Genomic DNA, 22,125 nt, shown 5'->3' with positions numbered 1-22,125 from the left:
TTACTATCATGACCAACACCAGTAATGAAAAAAATGCATTTTATGTAGCACTAATTCTGCCAAATGGATGTGTGAAGAAATAATTGCAAAGAACTGACCAGTGTGAAAAAGACTATCTGACTAATTTAGAGACAGGGCAACTGCTTCTCTTCAGCTTTGTATTTGAAATTCTTTGCCTTTGGAAAATTATTTAATGTAGGTAACAGTTGGATGAATAACTGAAAGTAGGGTAGGTTCATGCTTTGTGTAGGAAGTCCTACAATAGGATCAGGAAGTGAAATATTCTTGAGTTGGCATGCAGAGTGCAGATATGGGTTATCAAACTGTTAAAACAGTAGACTATTACAGGAAGACTATTCAGAGTTTTTCTCTGAGTGGGTATGATAGAAAACACATCATATTGCAAGATGAAGAGGAGAAAGGAAAAACAAAAGTACAATGAAAGTGAGGGGAAAAAGGAAGTTCAAGGCAAAATACAGTATCAGGAAGGACTGAAGGTACCTTCATACATGCAAAGACTACTAAACATCTCAGAAGTTGAAGCTGTTCAGTACTTTTGCAATCAAATGATTTAGGAAAAAAGAAATCTGGGCTATAAATGGAATCAAGAAATATTGCTTGATAAAAAACATTGCAAGTCATGCTGAAGCAGAAATAAAAGCAAGAGTAGGAGATTTTATACTTACTGTTGTTTAATACCCCCAAATGTGAGGCAGTGCAATAAGCAGTTCTTGGAAAGAAATTTGACAGACTGTAAGAGGTGCAACACAAAGGCATTCTTGTTTCCTATCTTTCTCCTTACATATTGTGTCTTCATCCTTTGTACTTAGTGTCTCTTATCTCAGTTGCCTGTTTCTCCTGTTGATCATTTCCTTTATTACCTGCAACTTTGTATTCTTTGTGCTTTTGTTGTAGCGGTTATACAGTCCTTGCTGCCTGCTGCCTCATCTAACTTATGAGGTGCTTTTTGGCACTGATATTCCATTCTCTCTTGTTAAAGCAGCACTCTTAGAATAGCCAGAAGCAAAAGCCAAAGACTTGATTTATAGGCTGAAATGGAAAATTAGCTAGACTAGATAGCCAAACACCATCTAGGTGGGAGGGTGCATCAACTTGGAAGCTGCAGTTCCTCAATCTATGCTAAACCCCCCCACAGAGTCAACACATACAAAAATATAGAAAGACTACTTTGTTAGTAGCATCCTGTATTGATAGCATGAGATTGGTTCTTTGTCTCGTAAAAGAAGACTCAGGGCATTTATTTTACCTGGTGTTTTGGGACCCTGCAAGACTTTCAGGTCTTCTTCCATTGCAGAGTATTAAGTAGTTGATAAGATGTGTAGGTAAAATTCACATTCATCCTAATACTGCAGTTTTGTCTACATAATAAAAGTGAAAACAGGCCTGAGGACTCTGCTGTCCCCTACAGCCCGAGTTTCTAACCTGAACAGTGTTTGAATTTTCTTTTTCTGTGTACTTATTTTTTCTTCTTTTCTTTGGACCTCTCACTTCTGAATAGAAGATGAAGTGTCTGAGTTCACTGATTCCTGTGAGGTCTGTTACCAACTGTAAAATGCATTTCACAATTACCACAAAAGAGTCCTATTCACAGCTTTACAAATTTCCAAAAGGTCTCATGCTCTCTTAGTCACTAATGTTCTGCCATTAATTCTTGGCATCTGTTCCATGTGCTGAACTTGCATAACCAGCTGGTAGCTTTTTCATCAAGCTTGATGTGAAAAATCAGATTCTTTTCTGTGAAGAAAGAATGATTAAGGGTATATAATACAGAGCCTGCATTAAAAAAAAAAGAAAAAAAACACAACAGATTTTAAAATTTCCTCTGCAAAACTAATGTGGGAAAAATTAGATGTTAAAAACAAATGAACTTATAAATCCAGTTAAGTTACATTCTGTTATAGCTTTTGAATAGCTTACGTAACTTTACTTCCTAGTACAGTATTTTAAAGATTTGTGAAGAGTTGATGATGCAAGCCAAGCTGCTGGGAGGCCAGGAATCATCAGAGTGCATGCAGCACTTGGAAGAGCATATGCTAAAAATAATCTAATGGGAAATAATCTAATGAACGGTTGATTTGTGTGGTTCATCTTGTGCATAGGGAATGGAATCCCTATATTTATAAAATCTCTCACCTAGTAAGAATGCTAAATCTGCACTGTTCTATCTCTATTGCAAAATCCTAACAGTAAGTCCTTTAAACTGTACTAGTCTTGCATATTCTTTATTCTTTCTATTAACCGATGTATAAAAAAACAGGTTGGATTAATTCTAAACAACAGTTTACATCTTAAAGCAGTATGCTTAAGTATTTTGTTGCAATGGGAAGCAGATTATATGTTTGTTAAGAGAAGCTCAGTTCTTGTAGACAGAGAATTTGAAAAGGAAATTGACAGTTTTTTGTTTCCTCTTTCATTCTCAGACACAGCAGTGGAGACTAGCAAGAAAGAATTCCTACAGAACACCACTGCATCAAACAATCTGTAAGTATAAAATGAAAACATTATGAGAAATGTTACGTCTGATGACAGATTGAGTATCATCTTATAACATAGCTGCAGGACCTTTAGTGAGGGCTTGTGAACAGTGGGGGTTGTCAGTGAAGAGGCAGAAGAATCGAAAGTAAATGCATATTTTCTGCAAAAGAGAATTTATTTGAGAGGCAATGAAACATAAATAGGCTATGAGTCCATATCGTGTGGAAGCTTAATAGTGGATGATGTTGGTTAGAACAGTGTTTTTAACATTTAAAGATGTATTATTTTACAATTCAGTTTTGCAAACAAATTCAAACAGGTGATGAGGTTGGCCTCTACAGAACTCACACATTTGAAACTTCTACCACAACCTCCAAGGAAGAAATGTCTTCAGAATATGCAGCTGCAGAAATGACTTGTACCTCTTTCCTGACTTTTAAAAAGACAGGATCACTTGCATTTGCCCTCAGATAATGAGCCACTGGAGAAGGCTAATTTCATATAGATAGAGCTTTCACTTTTTATATAGGCAATGTCAAAGTACTGTTATTGGGTGCTCTTCAAGGTCTTAAGACTATTGATTTGGAATAGAAGGACTGAAAAATTATTGTTAATAACTGACATCTAGTCAATAGAAAAATAAATGGTATTAGGACTGATGGGCTAGTTAAGGTACCAGTAACTCTGAAACATGCAACATATCAAAGATGCACAACCTTAGTAAAAACAATCAACATGCAAAGTGGCTTAATGTTTGTATGCATCTATGAAGTCATATTTGCTATAGCTGTATTTTCTTTGTTTTAAATGACTCCCACTTTAAACTAATGGTAAATATTATTTCCAAACAATAACAGTGGGTGCAAAATAATGGAAATGTGTTTCAAATGCAAATTGGTGTATGTACAACACATAGCTGGTATGTTCCAGTTGAAGGCTTTAAGTACTTGACAATGCAAATTTTCAGAAATGCAAAGTAGGTCAATAAGAATAAAGAAGCCATCAATTTTTAAAAGGAAAACTACTTGAGCATGTTATATAGCTATCAAGTCTTTCCAAATTGCAGGTGCTAATAAATTGTAAAGCTCTTCTAAAGCATTTCAGTGTTGACGTATCTAAAAGCACTACACAAAAGCAGTGTCCAGACTGCAGAGATTCTCTTTATTCTCCTACTAGGAAAAACCAGGGAGAACTCGGCCATTATCACTTGAATTTGACATCAACCAGCTGGTGAATTAGCATGCTTGCTGTTCCAGCTGAGCTGTTTGCTCTTGTGCTGTTTATTGCTTGGCTGTCTGGTGTAAGGCAACCTAGATAAGGACTGTGTGAGGAATCCAGCAGTACTTGGGGTAGGGTGCATAGATATATATTCCTGCCTGTTAAAGCTCAGAGAATGATGATTTTGGAGAAAAAGGTAAGTATTGATACCACTCTAATATTTTTGAATTCCCATTGTTAGAATTTTTGTTTATTCATTTCAAAATGCTCAAGTTTCAATGTAATTTTTATAGTACAGTTAATATTATATTATATAGTTAATGACTATATTTATTCTATTAAAATATTTTTTTAAACTGGCCATAAATACTTTTTTATAGACAGGTTTTTCTGTGGGTTTTTTTGTGGTTTTTTTGTTTGTTTGTTTTTTTTTCACAATTAGCATAAAGGTTTGGTTGAGTTACGTTAATTTAAACAGTCTTTTTATGCAACTTGATTATGAACAAAATGTCTTCATTTATTTTAAAGTCACTAGTGCTTGTGAAAATTAATAGTGAGAAGTGAGGCTCAAGTTTATTTATATTGTGCCTTAAAATAAATGCCTCCATCATTCAGCTGGGAGCAAGGAATTTGGATTGAGATATATGTGATGCAAAGGAAATCAGATCAGATCTGTGCCAAGTGGAGAATTCCAGATTAAAGATCCTGAGTTCTTTTCACTGTCATTCTGCTGATACACTGCACGCCTGAGGCATGGTGTTTCAGCAGCAGGTACTGATCTCAGGCCTCCAGTGTGAAGTACCTCAATCATGTTTTATGGAGCTACTGAATTATCTTGTTCATGAAGGGAGAAGAATTAGAGCTGAACTGGGGGAGAGGGGTGTAACTGAAGTGAGTTTTACAGGTGTAAAATAAGCAATTCACAAATGTGTTTGAAGATATGTCATGCAGAAGATCAGTTTTGCAAAAGGATTAGAATGATCTTGTTAGGAAGCTCAAAGAAATCATTGCTGTCCTTTCAATCTTTGAAAGATATTAACGGGACTATTTATGTGCTTAATGTGAATGAGGTTTTTTACCTTGCAGAGCTGGGATATAAAGCAGTATGGATTTGTTTAGTCAATGAAAATTCCCTGAGGTCTTGTTGTTGTGTCAGTCTGGCTTGGGAGAGTTGGGAGCAGGAGACTGCAGAGCTCAGATGATCAGCATAGATCTATGAGGTGGGAATCATAGGTGCTCCATACCACCTGGTATCACATGCAGTCTCTTGTACTGCATCATGGCGATACACATCTCCATCAGTTAGATTTGTGCTGCATTCATCCCATAGTATTAGTGTGTAAGCTGTGTGAAGTGATGCCTAGAAACTTCTGTCTTGATTTTATGAGAATATCAGACTGAAACTGATATTCCCCCTTTATATGATGGTTGTGAGACTACCACTGAAATGCCAGTTATGGCCTGTATATGTTTTAAATAGGACTAAATCACATTAAAACATCAGAAATATGCTCATCAAAGCAGCTTCACCCAAAGAAAGTCAAGTGGTGACTTGATAGTGGGCTATTGGTAGTGTGCATAGAGGAAGGGTTTTTCTCATAGTCAGCATCTCTTCAATCTGTTAGATAAAGATGCAGCAGAAACCAGTCTTAAGAAGCCGTGGTTACTAGCAAGGTGCAGATTGTAACCGTGTAATCAGCTATTAAAACACGTAGCTGTAGAGGTGGTAGCTTCTCCATTTCAGTAAGTCTTTAAGTCAAGGTTAAATTCCTCTCCAGAAAATACAGTGCATCTCAGATACTGTGGACTAGATGGAGAAGTTGCTAGTGAGATTCAGAGGTCAGATCACACAGCAGCTGCCCCTTCTGATCTGAAGTCTCTGGGATGGAGGCACAAAATTCTCTAAATATCTTAATTCTGGTCTGTTTCTCCAGGTGTCGAGAAGTTCAGCACCTTGAGAAAACACTTGAGAAGAGCTGTTGCTCAGGTGTGACCCAGTTCTATTTAAACAAAAAAATGCCTATTAGGAGCAGTAAAACTCTACATAAACATCCTAATCAAGGTGGGCACTGGACACTACATTTGTGCAGTACAATACGGGGTTTTAAATCACCCAAATATATGTTTCAGACTTCTCAAGAATGATCTGAGCTCATTCTGATGATCACAGGGATTCATTCTGGGTTCTTTTTAAGTTAACGTGGTTGCTGCAGAGAGAAGATATTTTTCTCGACTGTAGTTTTGTTGCATTTAATCATACTTATTCCCATCTACCTTGTTACCCTACCGCTGACAGTGTTAAGCTTTTAACAGGCTGCATGACTCAGCGAGCTTCTGCCTGCAGCTGTGCTCGTGCATTTCAGATGGTCAGCTGGTGTAAACACATGCCTTGCTACTGAGATTTCACCTCTGTACAGGGTTACCTTTGTTCAAAGCATAGCTAATAAGTCAGTGATTAACATGGGCTTGGCTAATGCAGCTCATTATGTTATGCAATATGGATATTGAACCTCTTTTCTCCAGTGGAGAATAGGGAAGGAGAAGGAAGAAAAAAAGGGGGGGGGATGCTGCTGTGCTTTCTGTACTCTGCTTGTTCATCTGCGCTTGCTGTAGGCCTGAGTGCTCAGAGCCTGGTCATGTCATGTAACTGAGTTAGGCACAGCAGAGCCTTATTCAGGGATGCTGGCACTGTAAGTGCTCGCCTGCCATCTGCTGGTAGCGCCAGCCGCAGCACTGAGCTGTCCTCGAGCGGCCCACAGGATCTTATATCCTGTGCTGGGGGCTGTAGGCGCTGTGCCCGGCAGGGTCCCGCTGGGGCGGGGAGTCTCCACGCGATGCCCGGCAGCGCGCTGTGCCCGGCCCGGTCCCGATCCCGGTCCGGTCCTGGTCCTGGTCCTGGTCCTGTCCCTACCGGGTGCCCGTAGCGGGGCGGGGCTCCGAGAAGCAGCGAGACAGCCATGGCGGCGGGCAGCGCCATCCAGATCCCCAGCCGGCTGCCGCTGCTGCTCACCCATGAGGGCGTCCTGCTGCCCGGCTCGACCATGCGGACGAGCGTGGACTCGCCGCGCAACATGCAGCTGGTGCGCAGCCGGCTGCTGAAGGGCACCTCGCTACGCAGCACCATCATCGGCGTCATCCCCAACACCAGCGACCCCACGTCCGACTGTGACGACCTGCCCTCGTTGCACAGGTGCCGCCGCCTCGCCCTGCTCTAGTGGCCCTCGGGGGTCGCGTCGGTACCTCCGTGCGGCGCTGGGTCGGGGGAGCTTGTAGGCGTGGGGAGGGGGCAGCACCGTGCGGGTCTGCTGCTGGGCGAGACCGAGGGGACAGTAACGCGATCCTAGAGAGCAGTTCGGGGTAATTAGGGCTGCACAGCTTATTAGAGATAGAAAGTTATTAGTGATAGAAGTTCGTTACTTTGTGAAATAAAAGTAAGGTGGGAGATTCGGTTTACTTGAAGTGAAATCTAATTGTATTTATGTGGGATCAACTGTGTGTAAATTTAATGTGCTGTGTTCTGTGCAAAACTTAGTTCCAACAGTGGATTTAGTAAGGTTTTGCAGTTTAATTCTGCTTAAACAGTTTGTTCAAATAAATGCGATCTAAAACGTTAGTTTTGCATAAAACAGGCAGTTTTGCTAGAAAACTTGTAAACTGAAATTATATAGACTGGTTTTGCTAGAAAACTTGTAAACTGTAAATTATAGAGACCTATTTTTCTGATGTGTAGAGTTTGAGCAGAAATACGAGTGTTCTGTTCCTGTTCCAAGACCCAATAATCTATTTATGAAAAAAATTGCAGTTCTCCAGCTGGGATGTATGTGTTGTATTGCCATCATTCATATTTCAGTTGGCTTGTTGGATTTATAAATTTCAAGGCATGGTGTCATTGGTTTCCGTCATAAAGGAAATCCTCTGACGTGGTTACCATTGCTGATGAGGAACAATTATGACCCACGAGGTTGCTTCACATGAGGGGCACGTTAAACATTCTGTGGAAGGTGACAAATAATACGAAGGTTTGATCTGGTTTCAGGATTGGCACTGCTGCTTTGGCAGTTCAGGTGGTTGGTAGCAACTGGCCCAAGCCACATTATACGCTGCTGGTGACGGGCCTCTGCCGGTTCCAGATACTGCAGCTGCTGAAGGAGAAGCCGTACCCTGTTGCGGAAGTTGAGCAGTTGGATCGACTTGAGCAGTTTACAAATCAGCATAAATCTGAGGAGGAACTTGGAGAGCTGTCAGAACAGTTCTACAAATATGCTGTGCAGGTAAATTGGTTTAATCCTGTTTATTTTAAATCAGTGTACAGACACACATATTTTGCTGCTTTTTTTTTTTTTTCCAGTTTGCTGCTTCTTCTTTTTTTTTTTTTTTCTGTTTGCTCTTCTCTCTTTGTACTTCTCACATCTTTTAGTGAAAGTAAGATTTCAGTTCTTCTGGAGAAGTATTGTCTTTGGTATGGCTTGAGATTTCCATATTGTTTTTGAGGGTCTCAATGCAGTTCATTTCAGGATGAATCTAACAGTTAACAATACAATAACTTTATAGTAGTTTGTATGTGCTGGTACTGTAAGTACGTTATAGTAAAAAACAAAACACTTATATATGTGTGTGTGTATATATTGCTTTTAGGAAAGTGTTTTTTTCTAAAATTCATGGTACATATAATGGATTTTTGAAACTATATTATTAAATGAGAAAAATGCACACTTGAATAGAGACTTCATAAACACATGTTCTCAGGTGTAATAAATCTAGTGTTTAAAGGAGGTACAGGAGGAGGTAAATGGGTTGAGTTTTAATCAGGGTATTTGAGAGGGAATAGAAGATGTAGGCATTGAAAAAAGCACTCGGAACAGTGATGAACTTCATGGACTAGTGTAAAGCCCAGAGTCTTAGATGCCTGTTCCTCTTCTATGTGTAAATTTTTCTCCACAGAACATTTTTGGCAAAGCATTTATGCATGTTTCATTCTTAAAGATGCAATGCTTTTTAAGTCATACTTGCTTAAAAAAAAGAAACATCCAACAACTCTGAATATTGTTCACTGTGTGTTCCTTACAGTTGGTTGAGATGCTGGATATGTCTGTTCCTGCAGTTGCAAAGCTGAGACGTCTTCTGGATAATCTGCCTAGGGAAGCTTTGCCAGATATACTGACTTCAATCATCCGTACATCCAACCAAGAGAAGCTTCAGGTATTGTGTCCTTAAACTGTTCTGAGGGCGAAGTATTTGCTACATTTGTATAGTTATGATCAGTTTTAGGGTAATTTTGATAGGTGGTGCTAGTATTGTGCCAGAAAGTATTTCTGTTACAATCAAGCAGAAATACTTTTTAAAAGGTTTTATCCTCTTGCTTCAAATATCATTCTACGTACCTTTACATCAGAGTTCACTTAAAAGCTAAATGAATGTAGATAGTGTGAGAAATTGTTCATTTAACTGAATGAAATCCAAGCCTGGATTTCATAGAATGTTTTGGGTTGAAAGAGACCTTTAAGATCATCTAGTTCCAGTGTCCTTTTTGTAGGCAGGGACACATCCTATAGCCTAAACCACGTTGCCCAAAGTCCTGTCCTGCCTGGCTTTGAACTGGCACCCACCAGTGTAAGGGCAACCATGACTTCACTGGGCAGTGTGTTCCAAAAATGTAACCAAAAGAAAAAGACAATTTAAAGAGGATAAAAAATTATATATTTTTTGGTATTTTGGAATTACTTTGTAGTTTTGCTGTCCAAACCTTGAAACTAGGTTTTGTATGCTGTATTCTTTTATTGATACTTCTTTTTTTTCCCCAAATCCCAAATTCCCTTAATTGATAACTCTGATCAAAAGACTGTGATGACATCTCGTGTGTACCTCTTCTCTTCAGTGATGAACCATTAATGTGAATTTGTTGGCCTCTCTTAACTCCTTGCTCTTAGATTCTAGATGCGGTTAGGCTGGAGGAAAGGTTCAAGATGACTATACCATTGCTTGTTAGACAAATTGAAGGACTGAAGCTTCTTCAGAAAACAAGAAAGCCCAAACAGGATGATGATAAAAGGGTACGGACCTTAAAATCTGGGACTCTAAAGCGTCACACATAAGTATAATGATGCACTTTTAAAAAGGCTAATGAAAGCATGTAACTGTAGTCTATGTAAGGTTTTAACTTGTGGCTGTAGTATTTAGCGCTCAGGCTGTGTCAGTGAAGAACACCCAGCTTGCAAATTCAGCTGTTGAGACATCTGAAAAAGAAAACTTTTTTTTTAAAGCTGTCTGGGCATCATTTATTTCATCTGAGCACTTTCTGATCTCAAATAAGTGCTCAGGTTCCATTAAAGAATCATTTGATAGCCTTAACTTGCATGATATTTGCATGTTTATACAAGGTGTGCAATTTATTAATACCTTTAAAGGTGAATCACAGCTTTTGAAATATGGATAATTAATGTGTGTTGTGAAATGTAGTTTGCTTAACTGTGACAGGCTGCACTTTTGCTGCATCTAATTGTACGTGTACAATTTAGCAAATAAGAAATAATTAAGAAAAAGAGTAAGAGAGATTACTTGCTTGTAAATATTTTGCTCAGCCCACCTAATAAGATGGGCTGCAGTGCCAGCTTTTCAAAGTATCAGAATAACTTATTCAATTCTGTTTTTGTTTTCTGTTACCTACTAGATTATGGTGGTTGACAAATGAACTTAGCAAATAAATACAGGAAAATAAGAACTGTAACTTTTTAAAGTAGTACCATTAACACTTTGTTTAACTATTTATTGGATTTAAAATGTTGGGCTTATTCTGCTAAGTAGTTTCTCCCAAATCCTTGCATGTTTTCCTCATGGTTTCCTTTCAAAGTCCAAGTACTCACCTTATTTAAAAAAAAACAAAAATTGTGGTGCTACTCTCTGTTACTTGTTCCACAGGTTGTAGCCATTCGTCCTAATAGAAGAATCAATCATATTCCAAGCACCACAGAAGATGAGGAGGAGGAGGAAGATCATGATGATGTTGTCATGCTTGAGAAAAAGATTAGAACTTCCAGTATGTCAGAACAAGCTTTTAAAGTTTGTCTTAAGGAAATAAAGAGGTAGGAGAATTGGAAATGGCAGTTTCTTTTCCTAATATATTTTTAGAATAAATCTTGCATTAACATTTTACTTAATGATATATTTGTACTGGTTGTGTTTTGGAAATAATTTTTAGAGGCTTATTAATGTGTTGCTATTTTGCTTCCAAATTTCCTCATCTTGGAACATCAGAGATGGTGACAACTAAGAAGCCATTCACATGTGACTTATGAATTAATACAGCTTTAAACTGCAAGCTCTAGATCTCTATGTTATGAAGTGAATACTTCAAAAGAAAAGGAGAGGGGACAAATAACACCACAGTTGTTAATAATTAATGAGAAAAGTGATCTGCACATTGATTCTTTGTTCCTTTCTCTGTGAGCGTATAACTGGTATCAGTGATGATATGAACATTAACAACTTCGCTGGTGATACTGTGTGTGTATATGCATATGTATATGTACTTATATAGATATGCTGTGGTGCATGCATTTTGAATGCAGTGTATGCTTTGGAAGATGGTATTTGTTTTTTTCTGTGAATATCATATGAATAAGCTATCATTATGCAAAGACAAATCTTGTAGTTGATGTATTAGTGAATTTTTTAGTATTACAGGTGTTGGGATGTGAAAGGGTTTGCTAAATCTTTTTTAGTGCAAAAGAATGTCTTAGTTTGCAGGTAGTTCCCCATTAGCCTTATGAATTCTATGCATGTACTTACAGATTGAAGAAGATGCCTCAGTCAATGCCAGAATATGCATTAACAAGAAATTATTTGGAACTTATGGTAGAACTGCCATGGAACAAGAGTACGAAAGGTAAATCCTTCTGTTACTGTTGACTGTCTTTTGCACAGACATTTTAGGACAAGTAGCTATGATGTAAAGACAGAAGAATGTACTTAGATCTCTATTCCAAATTTTTTTTTCATTGTCTCATAGTAAAGTGCTATTAGTGCTACTCAAGTCTTGCAGTTTACCATGTTTAAATAAAGGTCTGTATCCTGAATAGCCCACGTAACACAGTTGTATGCCCAAAAATGTGAGTTAAAGAAGTAATATCTATGAAATGGCAGCATTATTACTTGCAATCTCTGCTATTGCATACTTTGTTATTCCAAAAACAGAAATGTGATTACATCACAGTGCAGTAGGTGTGTTTTCAAAGAGGTTGTATTATATTAAGCAAGTCTTTATGGGAGTTGTGTTTTTTTTTTGCTAACTGCATTTCAGGTAGGATTAATTAAATCATGTCGTATTACTATGGCAACACAGTGAAACAGTAATAAACAAATCTATACTGTGCTTCTCAGAATGGTGGGTTTTTAGATTTTTCTTACTAGAGTGAAACACTGGAATTGTTTTCCCCTTAAATTTTTTTATTAGTCTCAAGCAGGCTAATAATAATAACACTAATAATCAAACTGATTATTTTCTTGTTTCCATGTCTCACTGTGATCACATTCATAGCATATTCAGCAGTAGTGATTGAGATGTCTCTGCTTCAGAGACTGTACTGGATGATGGTATTTAATAGTTGTATTTGTGATCTGTTTTTGGAAAAATTGAATCTGGAGTTGTCACCCTGGAAAGCTGCTTAGGGGAGGTTTTTTCACATCAAATAACGGTATTGTTCTGTTAAAAAAAAAGAAAAAAAAAACCCACAAAGAAAACTGCTGCTAATTACATCTCTTACATCAAACAAAAAAACTTTTTACGTTTCTGTAGCTTAAATGTTCCTGAAGAAGGTTCTGGTATGTCTCATGTTGATCAAGTTTGTTAAAGAACAAGAGGATGAAAAAGCAAAGTTGTTAATTTTCATAGTTAAAACTTCGGGTAAACAGAAAAAAAAAAAAAAAAAAAAAAGCATCATCTCAACCTTTTACCATTGATTCCAAATCTTTGAACAGAAATTGATATTGCTTATATAGGAATAGGGTGCAGAAATGGAGATCAAGGAAAGTGTAGACCAGCACAAGTAGATTCATTGGGCAGAAATACTTCCCAGAAGTGTTCTGAAGAGTGAAGGTTTGGATGGCATTTACAACAATCTACTTTTTAAAGAATGTGCACACCAGCAGTAGCATGTCTGTCTTTTGCCTTCTTAGTGCACATGGTGACAAATGTTGACCTTTTTGAATTAGAGCCTAGCATGTCCACAAATCTACTTACAAATATTTTCTTTAATGACTGAATGGTAAAAAGATCTGACTACGTTTGTCAGTATCAGTCAAAAAGCCACAGAGTGGGTGAAGAGTTTGTTGACGCTTGTATCCTCTTGCACGAATTTGCTCTTCAGTCTTGCAGAACTACTCAGATGAGTGATGCTTTGGACTTCATGGGTAAAGAGAATAAAAACAAATGTAAATGGAAAATACAATTAAAAAGACCTGGGAAGTTAGTATCATTAATTACTTTTTTATTCAGTTGTTCATTATAAAGAATTACATGGTAGAATATGGGAATGTAGTAGTAGCTGTCTGTGAGTGAAATACACACAGTTATTGGGATGAGGGGTTTGCATCTGCAGTGCATAGAAGCTGACAGGTTTCCACAGAGTTGGTGGGCTTCATTTCATTCTGTTTTCCCGTTTATGTTATAGAGCAGAGACAGCTGCTTTGTGCCAGAAATTCCTGCTCTGTCTAAAGCAGTAGTTAAACTCCTTTTATTATGCATGTCAATTTATCTCAAATTATGGCAACTGTAAAAACTAAACTTTTCCAGTCCTAGTATCACATGGGTGTTTTGCACAGTGCAGTCACTTGTAGTATTTAGCTAGCAATGCCTGCCATTCAAGCCTTATGAGATAATAACAGACTGTAACGTAAATGGGCAATGAAGATATAGGATTGAATTTACCTTTTGATAAGACTTTACGTTTTCAGATGCCATCTGTGAGATGATGGATTCTGACAAATGTGCATGTTGTTCAGTTGCTGTTTCAGGACAGATATTAAGATAATTTGAACCAGATTTTAAATCTGTCACAATGAGAGAGTGTTTCATTTTTTGTTGTTAATTCTCTTATCCACAGAGTGATCTCTTTAGCTTGTGTTTATTTCTTAAAGAAATAAAGCTTATAATTATTTTAGCAAAATGTTGTGTGCAATGTAAATGTGAGTGCTGGGTGAATTACTCTGATAAACGTGTATGAAAATGTGGTTATTTCTATTACACAGTAGAATTGTTTCCATTGCTAAAGGTAAATGTGGTGATATTCTTTCTGTTGTTAACGATTGATAGATCGCCTTGAAATTCGTGCAGCTCGAATTCTTCTGGATAACGATCATTACGCTATGGAGAAGTTGAAGAAAAGAGTTTTGGAGTACTTAGCTGTCAGGCAGCTTAAAAACAACCTCAAGGGACCCATTCTTTGTTTTGTGGGACCCCCAGGAGTTGGCAAAACCAGTGTCGGGAGATCGATTGCAAAGACTTTGGGACGAGAATTCCACAGAATTGCTTTAGGAGGTGTCTGTGATCAATCTGATATCCGAGGCCATAGGTATGTATTTCGTTTTTTATTACAAGTAGTTTATTATTTTATTACAGAACATACTGATTCTTTTCATTGTTCTTGAGAGTGGACATTCACTGTTGAGGTTTGTTCTTTATTCTTTTCTGCTCCTGCTTTTTTATTCTAAGTGGAGAATGGAATAATCATACCTGGCTCTAGAACTGTGGCAAGATCCAAGACACGTGGACTTCATATGCTTGGGATTAAAACTGCCTTTATATTTCTAAATCATTTCATCTTCAGGTTTTTTTGGCACTGTGATTAAGATTTTTCAAACTGTAGGAGGAGTGCAAAGATTCAGTTAAATGAAATAGCGTATGACTAACAACACATTATTTCATAACCATGTTTGTTACTAGAACCAGAGTAAAAACAGAGCGATCCTTAAGTTGCTGGAGAATAGCAGCTGAGTTACTAAGAATATTTCAGCCATGTTAGTATACTGTTTTTCCATTTCAAAAGGATGTTTGTACAGGGACACTTATGGTAGAAGAGTCCAATGCCCTTTCCTTGGGACTTATTTTTTCTTTTATTTCTATCTCTTTACACATCTGCTTCTCAGACTTCTAAACGAATTGTTTAAATTAGCCAGTTTCCCATACCCTGCTGGAAGAATAATGAGTAGATAACATAGGTAAGTAGCAACTAAACAGGAGTGCAGTGATTTTGGTTCCATTAAGTAAGTCTAATGATCTGTAAAACCATGTGATTTCTCCATACAACAGCTGGTACATTACTGCACATTAAAGCTATTAGTTCTTTGATACTCTGTAAACAGTTACTTTTGCCCAGTGGCTGTGCTACTGGCATCAACTATCAGAATGTGCTGTCAGTGTTGTTCCAGTTGCAAATTACTCCTTTTTATTTTCACAACATAAAATGCACCTTGGAATTTTTACCACTTCAGTATTAATTTTAATGAAGTCTTAAATGCCCAACAAAAATTCATTTTGTGGTATCAGACATAGCATTGTGTAAGCTAGTTCAGTGTGTGAATATATTAGAGTACTGCACATTCGCAGTCCCTACTAACAGGAATGTAGAAGACATAGTGGGAAACATACTCAAATGCTTGTGCATGTACTTCTGGCTATCCAGAGTTTAATATACTATTGATGTACTATTGATCACTTTTTAGACCAGAATGTGGGAGAAGAAACATTGAAATAGCACTGTTGTACTTGACACACTGAACTACACCTGGAGTTTGTGGCATGAATGATCATTTGTGAGGTTTTCTTAGGGTAGGTTTGATCAACATATCCAGAAGCCACTGGGAGTTAAAAACTGAGTAAGGTTGTACGTATGTTTGATTAAATCGATCAGTTTTATGTGTATAGCAGCTCTCTGTGTGGTTTATTGTTTTGTAAACCTTTGTAATATCTGGACTTTTTGCCCATTTACTTAGACATTAATGGAAAAAAAAAGCAGAATTGCCCTTCTTCACAGGGTTTTATTCCTTGCAATTCATAAGCTGCCACTGTTTACAAAGTCAGAATTCTGATGTTTCAAATTATTTAATGTATGAATCGTAAGAACATGCATAATGCAGCTACTACAAGTTGCTGTTTGATATTGAATCCACTAGGGGTTGTTGAATACTAAGCGTTTACAGACATTAAGGAACTTCTTCCAGGGCTGAGTAAAACTTGAGCCTTTCTAAAAGAGAGACCAGTGTATACAGAGCAGACATTATGGAAAGAAAGTAGAACTGTCATCAGCTGTTACTTAATAGCCAGTAATTTCTTAGCTTTGTTTTTTGTTTTTTGGGGGTTTTTTGTTTGTTTTTTGTTGTTGTTTGTCTTTTTTTGTTTGTTTGTTTTTTGTTTGTTTTTTGGGTTTTTTTTTGCTTTGTATTTTTGTTTGCTTCTGTCATGGGGAGCTGCGGTCATGTGATAATGACTTTAAGAAGGTAGAAATTCAGGTGATTCTGGCTGCTGTTGTAGTATTTTTGCATGTTAGAAATTAATTTTTATTAATAAAATAAATACTTAAAATTAGATTTGACCAGATGGACAAATTACCATCTAGAATTAATAGGAGTTCCAGGTGGTTCCTCTTTAGCCATGTAGCAGAAGACAGACTTTGTGGTGGTTGGTACTGGTCCCTTGTAACCAACTGCTTTTGAATGTTTCATGTTAAGTAAAATCGAGCAGTTGAATACAGATTTTTTTTTTCTGTGTTTCTGTTTCATTGTTTTCTGTTTCTTCTTCTTAGATTTTATCAAATATTTTATTATTTAACAACTGTAGCTTTCCTGTAATCTTCCTTCCATAATGTTGTTTTCATGAATAGATCCTCCAGGTTAATCCTGGTCTAGTGAATCGATGTTATGCTTCTGGTGGCAATCATGGAAGGGAATTACAGAAGCAGTCTGAAAGTCAAGAAGACATGTGCTCTTCTTCTCAGAGTGCGACTTTTAAGTGGGCTTATTTTCTAAATATTGTATTTTAGGATCCCTCCTTTTTCTACTTAAAGCTCCTTTTTAGGCTTTAAGGCTTAAGTTAAGCATTCTATTCATGTTGCAGAAAAATGATAGTGTATGCATCTACTAATGTACCAGACATTTACAAAGCATACCAAATGTACTAATGCACTGGAAAAGAAATTGTGGATGATTTTCACTTGCGAGCAGATATTACCTGAAATAGCATTCATTTCGTTGTAACTTGCAGGGGAAAGGAGCACAGTGATAGATTTAGCAAGCAAAACAAAATATCTTGTGTTGCAGCATGGAGGGCAGTGATGTTTCAGTCCCTGTGCTGCTCTAGGGGAGGTGTAGCTTGGGCAGTCTGCAGGCATCCTGCTTTTCCATTTAAGTGTGCATCGTGTGGCTGCACCTGGGGCTTCCGTGGGTCATTTTTGACTGGGTAAAGATATTACTGGGCTGCATTCTCAAAATGAAGTCATCATCTTGGTACAAAAACAGAACTGCTGTATCAGACGTGCATTTACCACTCATCTGTACCCTGTGTGAATGCTTGCTGTTCCATTTACTGATAACTTGTATTTATAAAAGCAAAAGAAGATGCTCTGAAATAGTTGTTTTTAGACAAAAATTTCCCCAAGTTTAAGATTTCCCCAGTACTGGTATTTGTTTTGTGCAAGAACTGTGTGATCTTCTCTACTGCGTGTGAGCAGGTTTCTATTTTTGAAAAGGAAAGATGTCACTGCACTATTTATAGTGGTGCCGGTGAGATTTTTTTTTTTCCTTCTCTCACCTCTGTGTGAGGCTTTTACGTATATTTTTTAATATTTTTTATACTTATCAGCACTTTTCAGTTTCTAGAAGTTTGGATAGTTTACTTCTGGTTTTGTCCTGTGCTGAGTATTTGCTCAGGTGCATCTGTGCATGAAAAGGTGTGCTTGCACAGGCCTTGTTGTGCTAGATAGAAAGCAAACCAGGATTTTACTTGTGCAAAGTAACTTTGTTCCAGGACTGCAGAGTATAGATACACATGTACAGTAAGTGCACCTTTGTCCTTGCAAAAAAAAAAAACACCAAAACAAACCCCAACCTGCTGCAAGTAAGTTCATAAATAGTTTCTTTGGTGGTGTTAACTTCTATCTTTTCCTAATTTTGTGATTTGAAAACCACTGTAATTTTAAACAACTTAGAACTTTTTTGTCTTTAGAAAAATGGGAAGAAATTATCATGTTTTTACCAGTAATACTAGTACTGCTTTAGGGGTTCTGATTCATAAACATTCCCGGTTTACACTGGGAGAGCTGTTAATTTCCCATCTGCCTTTCCTGTGATACGTACCTCCCAATTACAGCCTGGGTGTTTTTAAGGGGTGACTTTTCACTGATCTAAAAATAAGTAGAAAGTTTACTGAACTACAGACCTTATCTGGTATGATCTGTGAAGGTGTTTTTTGTTGCTACGTAGGAGAGTGCCAGCAAGATTGTCCACAACTTCCTGTCTCAAATGGAAAGCAGCTGATTTCTCTTTGTAGGCTGAATGCAGGGAGGGAAACTGTGTGTCAAAATAATGAGCAAAGCCACATTTGTATCAAAATGCTAAGATTAGAATGCTGTTTTTCTTCCTTTTAGCAGTAGCTAAAAGAATGGAAGTAATGACTAAGCATCCTTATAGGCAGAGGCTGCTGTTCACAAACAGCAGTGTTCACTTTCACAAGTTACGATGCAAAGGTTATTGTCCAGACAGATAAATGGCCATATCTGCTTGTAATTTTAATATATTAATAGTGGTTTCATACATAAGTTTCTGCGGAGTCTGTCTTACAGAGGACTCTCAAGTTGTGTTCCATAATAACCAGATAGGAATAAAAACGGGTTTAACTAGGTTTGTGATTTCAATGTAAAATACTAGGTTATGGTTTGTTGTCACTCTACAACTGACATTAGCATTCTTTATTCACCCTGGAGATCTTGGATCTGATAATAGCATCTAATAGATCCATCTCTAATAAATGAGCATGTGTTGAAGACTTAGACTGTTACATGTGGGAGGAGTAAATTGATACCTAGGCATTTTTAATCCTAAAATTCATATGCCCAAACATATAAAATTACTTATTAGTGTATTAAGCACCTTGTGTAAAAACAGAAAATAGCTGCAATGATTAGTTTCGTTGAACTACTAAATGATTCACTTCTGTGAACTTCAACTCTGTTTCAGTCTCATAATTTTTTATAGCATTTTATAGGATCTTTCCATGCTTTTGGCAGTGTTGACTGTATGCAGATGGAGATTGAAGTGACATGCTATTATAATAGCTCCCCTGTGCAGATTCTGTGTTGGTAATCAATGTGATGTAGCATAGTTCTCAGTGGATAGGAGTGTACGCACTCACTGCAGAATGAGGCTTTGCACAAAGGCAGTGAGGAGACAAAGTAGTGCTGGCTGCTCCAGTCTCTAGCAGCTGTCTCGTGAAGGTGGCAGTAGGCAAGCTGAAATTCTATTGCATTTCTGGCTGCTTAAAAGATGTCACCAACCTTTAGCTTTGCTTGGATCCACAATTAAATACAGTAACTTCATTTTTTTCCCCCCCATCATTTGCTAAATATTACCTGGCTCCGACATTGTTTGCTATTTGCTCTGTGTTTGGAGGCTGATTTGGCTTTTTTTGGTGTTTTTTTTTTTTTTTTTCTTATCAATTATTTTTTAAAAATATATTTAAGAACTTTTAAAGTATGTTTTGAAATTACTCCCATGGTATTTATTTCATCCTTTTAAACATCATCCTTTTTGTTTTGGACCATATGAAAGCAGAACCTACAGTAAAGCCAGCCTGTTCTGCGGATGTGCTTTGGGAGGATCATGAGATAGGTGCTTGTAGTTCAGCACTAAATGTAATTGAGCACTTTATGCATCTCTTTCTTCTGAGTGACCAGCATTTTATATTCTTAATTACTGTATTTTGTTTAGTTGGGCTCAGGCAGAAGAGGCTGTGATAAATGCAGCAAAGAATGTCTCTGTATGGATATAAAATGGAATTGCTGTTTGTATCGATAAAATTCTCAAATCTGCTTCTGCTGGTTCATACAACACAAAGATGCTTGTACTGGTTCATGTGAAATGCCTGTAAGCCATATACTCAGATGCATATGTAGTTTGTCTTCCCAGACCAACTAGTGCACCATGAAACTTGAGCTTAAACCTGCTAATATAATTGCTTGTCTTAGTTTAGATGCATATTCCATATTTTTTATCTGCTAGTTCTAGAAAGTTGTTCAAAAGAGGAAGAGTAGTGAGAAGATTGCATATCCATGTATTTTCTCATGAGAGGTTGTCTTTTGAATGTTTCTATATTTTTTCATGCATCTGACCCATGTTTTCTCCATCATATATTTTTTGTTCACAGGCGCACCTATGTTGGCAGCATGCCTGGCAGAATAATCAATGGACTGAAGACTGTTGGGGTTAATAATCCAGTGTTCCTTTTAGATGAGGTTGATAAACTGGGGAAGAGCTTGCAGGGAGATCCTGCAGCAGCCTTACTAGAGGTAAGAGATATCAAATTAGTAGCATTTTTTGATTTGTAACTAAAAAGAATTAAAATACTGTGTACTGTATACGGAAGATCATTCACATCCTACTGTCCTAGCACTGCTGAAGAGGAAAGGTGGCATGAGAATGGTAGTGGTGTAGCAAGAGTCAGCTAAACTGAAACACTTCAGGCTTTCCAGAGTAGACATAGCACTAGTGCACTTAATAATGTTGCTGTTGTGTACATTTAAAATTTCATTGTACTGATTTATTGTTTGCAGTATCTAAAACCTTTATGTATTCTCCTTAACTATAGAGGCTACCATCCCACCACTGAAAGACTTGAACTGCGTTTGTGGTTGTTCTTTACCTGTTTCAGTCAAAATTGATGGATTAGTAAAATACGTATCTAAATTCTTAGGGCTTATTTTGGCTGAAATGATTTTGGGAGTAGTCCTGGAAGGGTTTCCAGTAGCTGGGAGGTTGTGGGAGAGGATGAAAGTAAATAGTTCTAGTGATACTTGCACACAATGACATTTTAATGCCTCTTTTACTGATAATGCTTAATATAGAGCTTTGAGGATGGAAAATGCTGCTTGCAGTTATGTTTAGGTGTCACGTGCTCATCTGTGTGCTATATGGCTTTTGTTTTCTTCCTGCTGGATAGGATAAAATTACCATTTTGGCAAAGCCAGGTGGTTCTTTTAAATTCACTGTTTGAATGGGTTAGGTTTGAGAGCTCCATTTTTTGTCTTGGCATGTTAACATGAACTAACAATGCTAGTAAATAATGTGGCTTCACTTTTTTAGCTTTTAAAAATAACAGCTATGGTTCTTTACCTGTGTATTTCTCAGGTGCGTGGTATATGTTCCTAGAGTGTAAAGAAAATAAGCAAGGGAGTCTAATCAATATTTAAATGAATTTTCTTTGTATTTTTCTCTTAAAAGACTTTATGTAATCTTCGCTGTTAATGATAATGAAATCCATTTCTGCATTTGCTGGTATTTCTTTTGTTATTTCTCCTATAGATATTAAACTAAACTGACCTTGCTCTGGTCACCACATGGATAAAATTATATCTGAAAGTCAAATTCCTTTAGCTTGCTGGATATGGTTTGCTAGGCAGTCAGTCACTACTGAACCAAAGATTTGGTGTTTCCTGCAGAAAAATGTGTTTTTGAAAGTGTTTTGGTTACAAATCTTGAACCTGAATATGAACATTCATCTGTTAACATTGTCAGTTCTGTTCAAGCTTTGTGTTGCATTTTAAATTTGTTTTTCGTTCTCTGTCCTTCTGCAGATATATGATCATTTCTGTCCTTTTTTTTTGTCCTGTCAAACACGTGAAAGCAAATTAAATGAATTTGGTTTTGAATTATTTGTATTTTAATTTTTGATGTGTTTGTTTTGTTGCTGTTTTGTGGCTGTTTCCTTGTTTTTTGTTTTAACTGCTGTGGGAGTGCACTGTTTTCAACACTTTAAAGCCTTATTCTTAGTGGTACACAACTCATCTTCAGCTGTGAATTATCCTAGCTGAGGCTCATCAGGTTCGCTTCCAGCCGTCTGCTTGGGCTGCAGTTTTTATGTAGGTTATTGCTAATGGACCAAAGGTTGCATGTGGAGAAGTAATTGCTCTATTAGCCATGTCTGAGCTGCTCCCATGTGAGATCTGTATATCCCTCTGCTGCTGTCTAAACGTCCTGAAACAGGTGCTTACCTCTAAAAATGAAGAACTCATGCTTGAACATAACAGCTTAATTTTCGTCTGCTTTTGGTCATTTACATTGTTGGAAAGTGTGTCTTGAATGCCCACAGATAACTGTTATGTAGGAGAACTATCAGTAGTAAGAGATCACCCGGATGACACTCTTATGTTT

The 22,125-nt window shown here is 37.3% G+C and overlaps 1 protein-coding gene across 4 annotated transcripts in view; it reads left to right on the top strand.

Moving 5' to 3' along the window:
• The window catches only part of LONP2 (lon peptidase 2, peroxisomal), a 90,105-nt gene that overhangs the window by 47,344 nt on the left and 20,636 nt on the right, over positions 1-22,125 (top strand). For 3 of the 4 annotated variants that reach the window (XM_015873912.2, XM_015873911.2, XM_015873913.2), the window contains 8 exons: positions 2,442-2,502; positions 7,751-7,985; positions 8,782-8,913; positions 9,642-9,764; positions 10,630-10,793; positions 11,502-11,596; positions 14,021-14,279; positions 20,123-20,264. In XM_015873912.2, coding sequence (XP_015729398.1) covers positions 2,442-2,502; positions 7,751-7,985; positions 8,782-8,913; positions 9,642-9,764; positions 10,630-10,793; positions 11,502-11,596; positions 14,021-14,279; positions 20,123-20,264 — 1,211 coding nt within the window. Of the gene's footprint in view, positions 1-2,441; positions 2,503-6,607; positions 6,905-7,750; positions 7,986-8,781; positions 8,914-9,641; positions 9,765-10,629; positions 10,794-11,501; positions 11,597-14,020; positions 14,280-20,122; positions 20,265-22,125 lie in introns of those variants that run through there. The other variant, XM_015873910.2, reaches the window with a different exon arrangement.

Source organism: Coturnix japonica, chromosome 11, assembly GCF_001577835.2.
Source record: "Coturnix japonica isolate 7356 chromosome 11, Coturnix japonica 2.1, whole genome shotgun sequence".
NCBI classification, from domain to species: domain Eukaryota; kingdom Metazoa; phylum Chordata; class Aves; order Galliformes; family Phasianidae; genus Coturnix; species Coturnix japonica.
The sequence above is the reverse complement of the archived record's forward strand: the minus strand, read 5'-3'. Positions and strand labels throughout refer to the sequence as shown.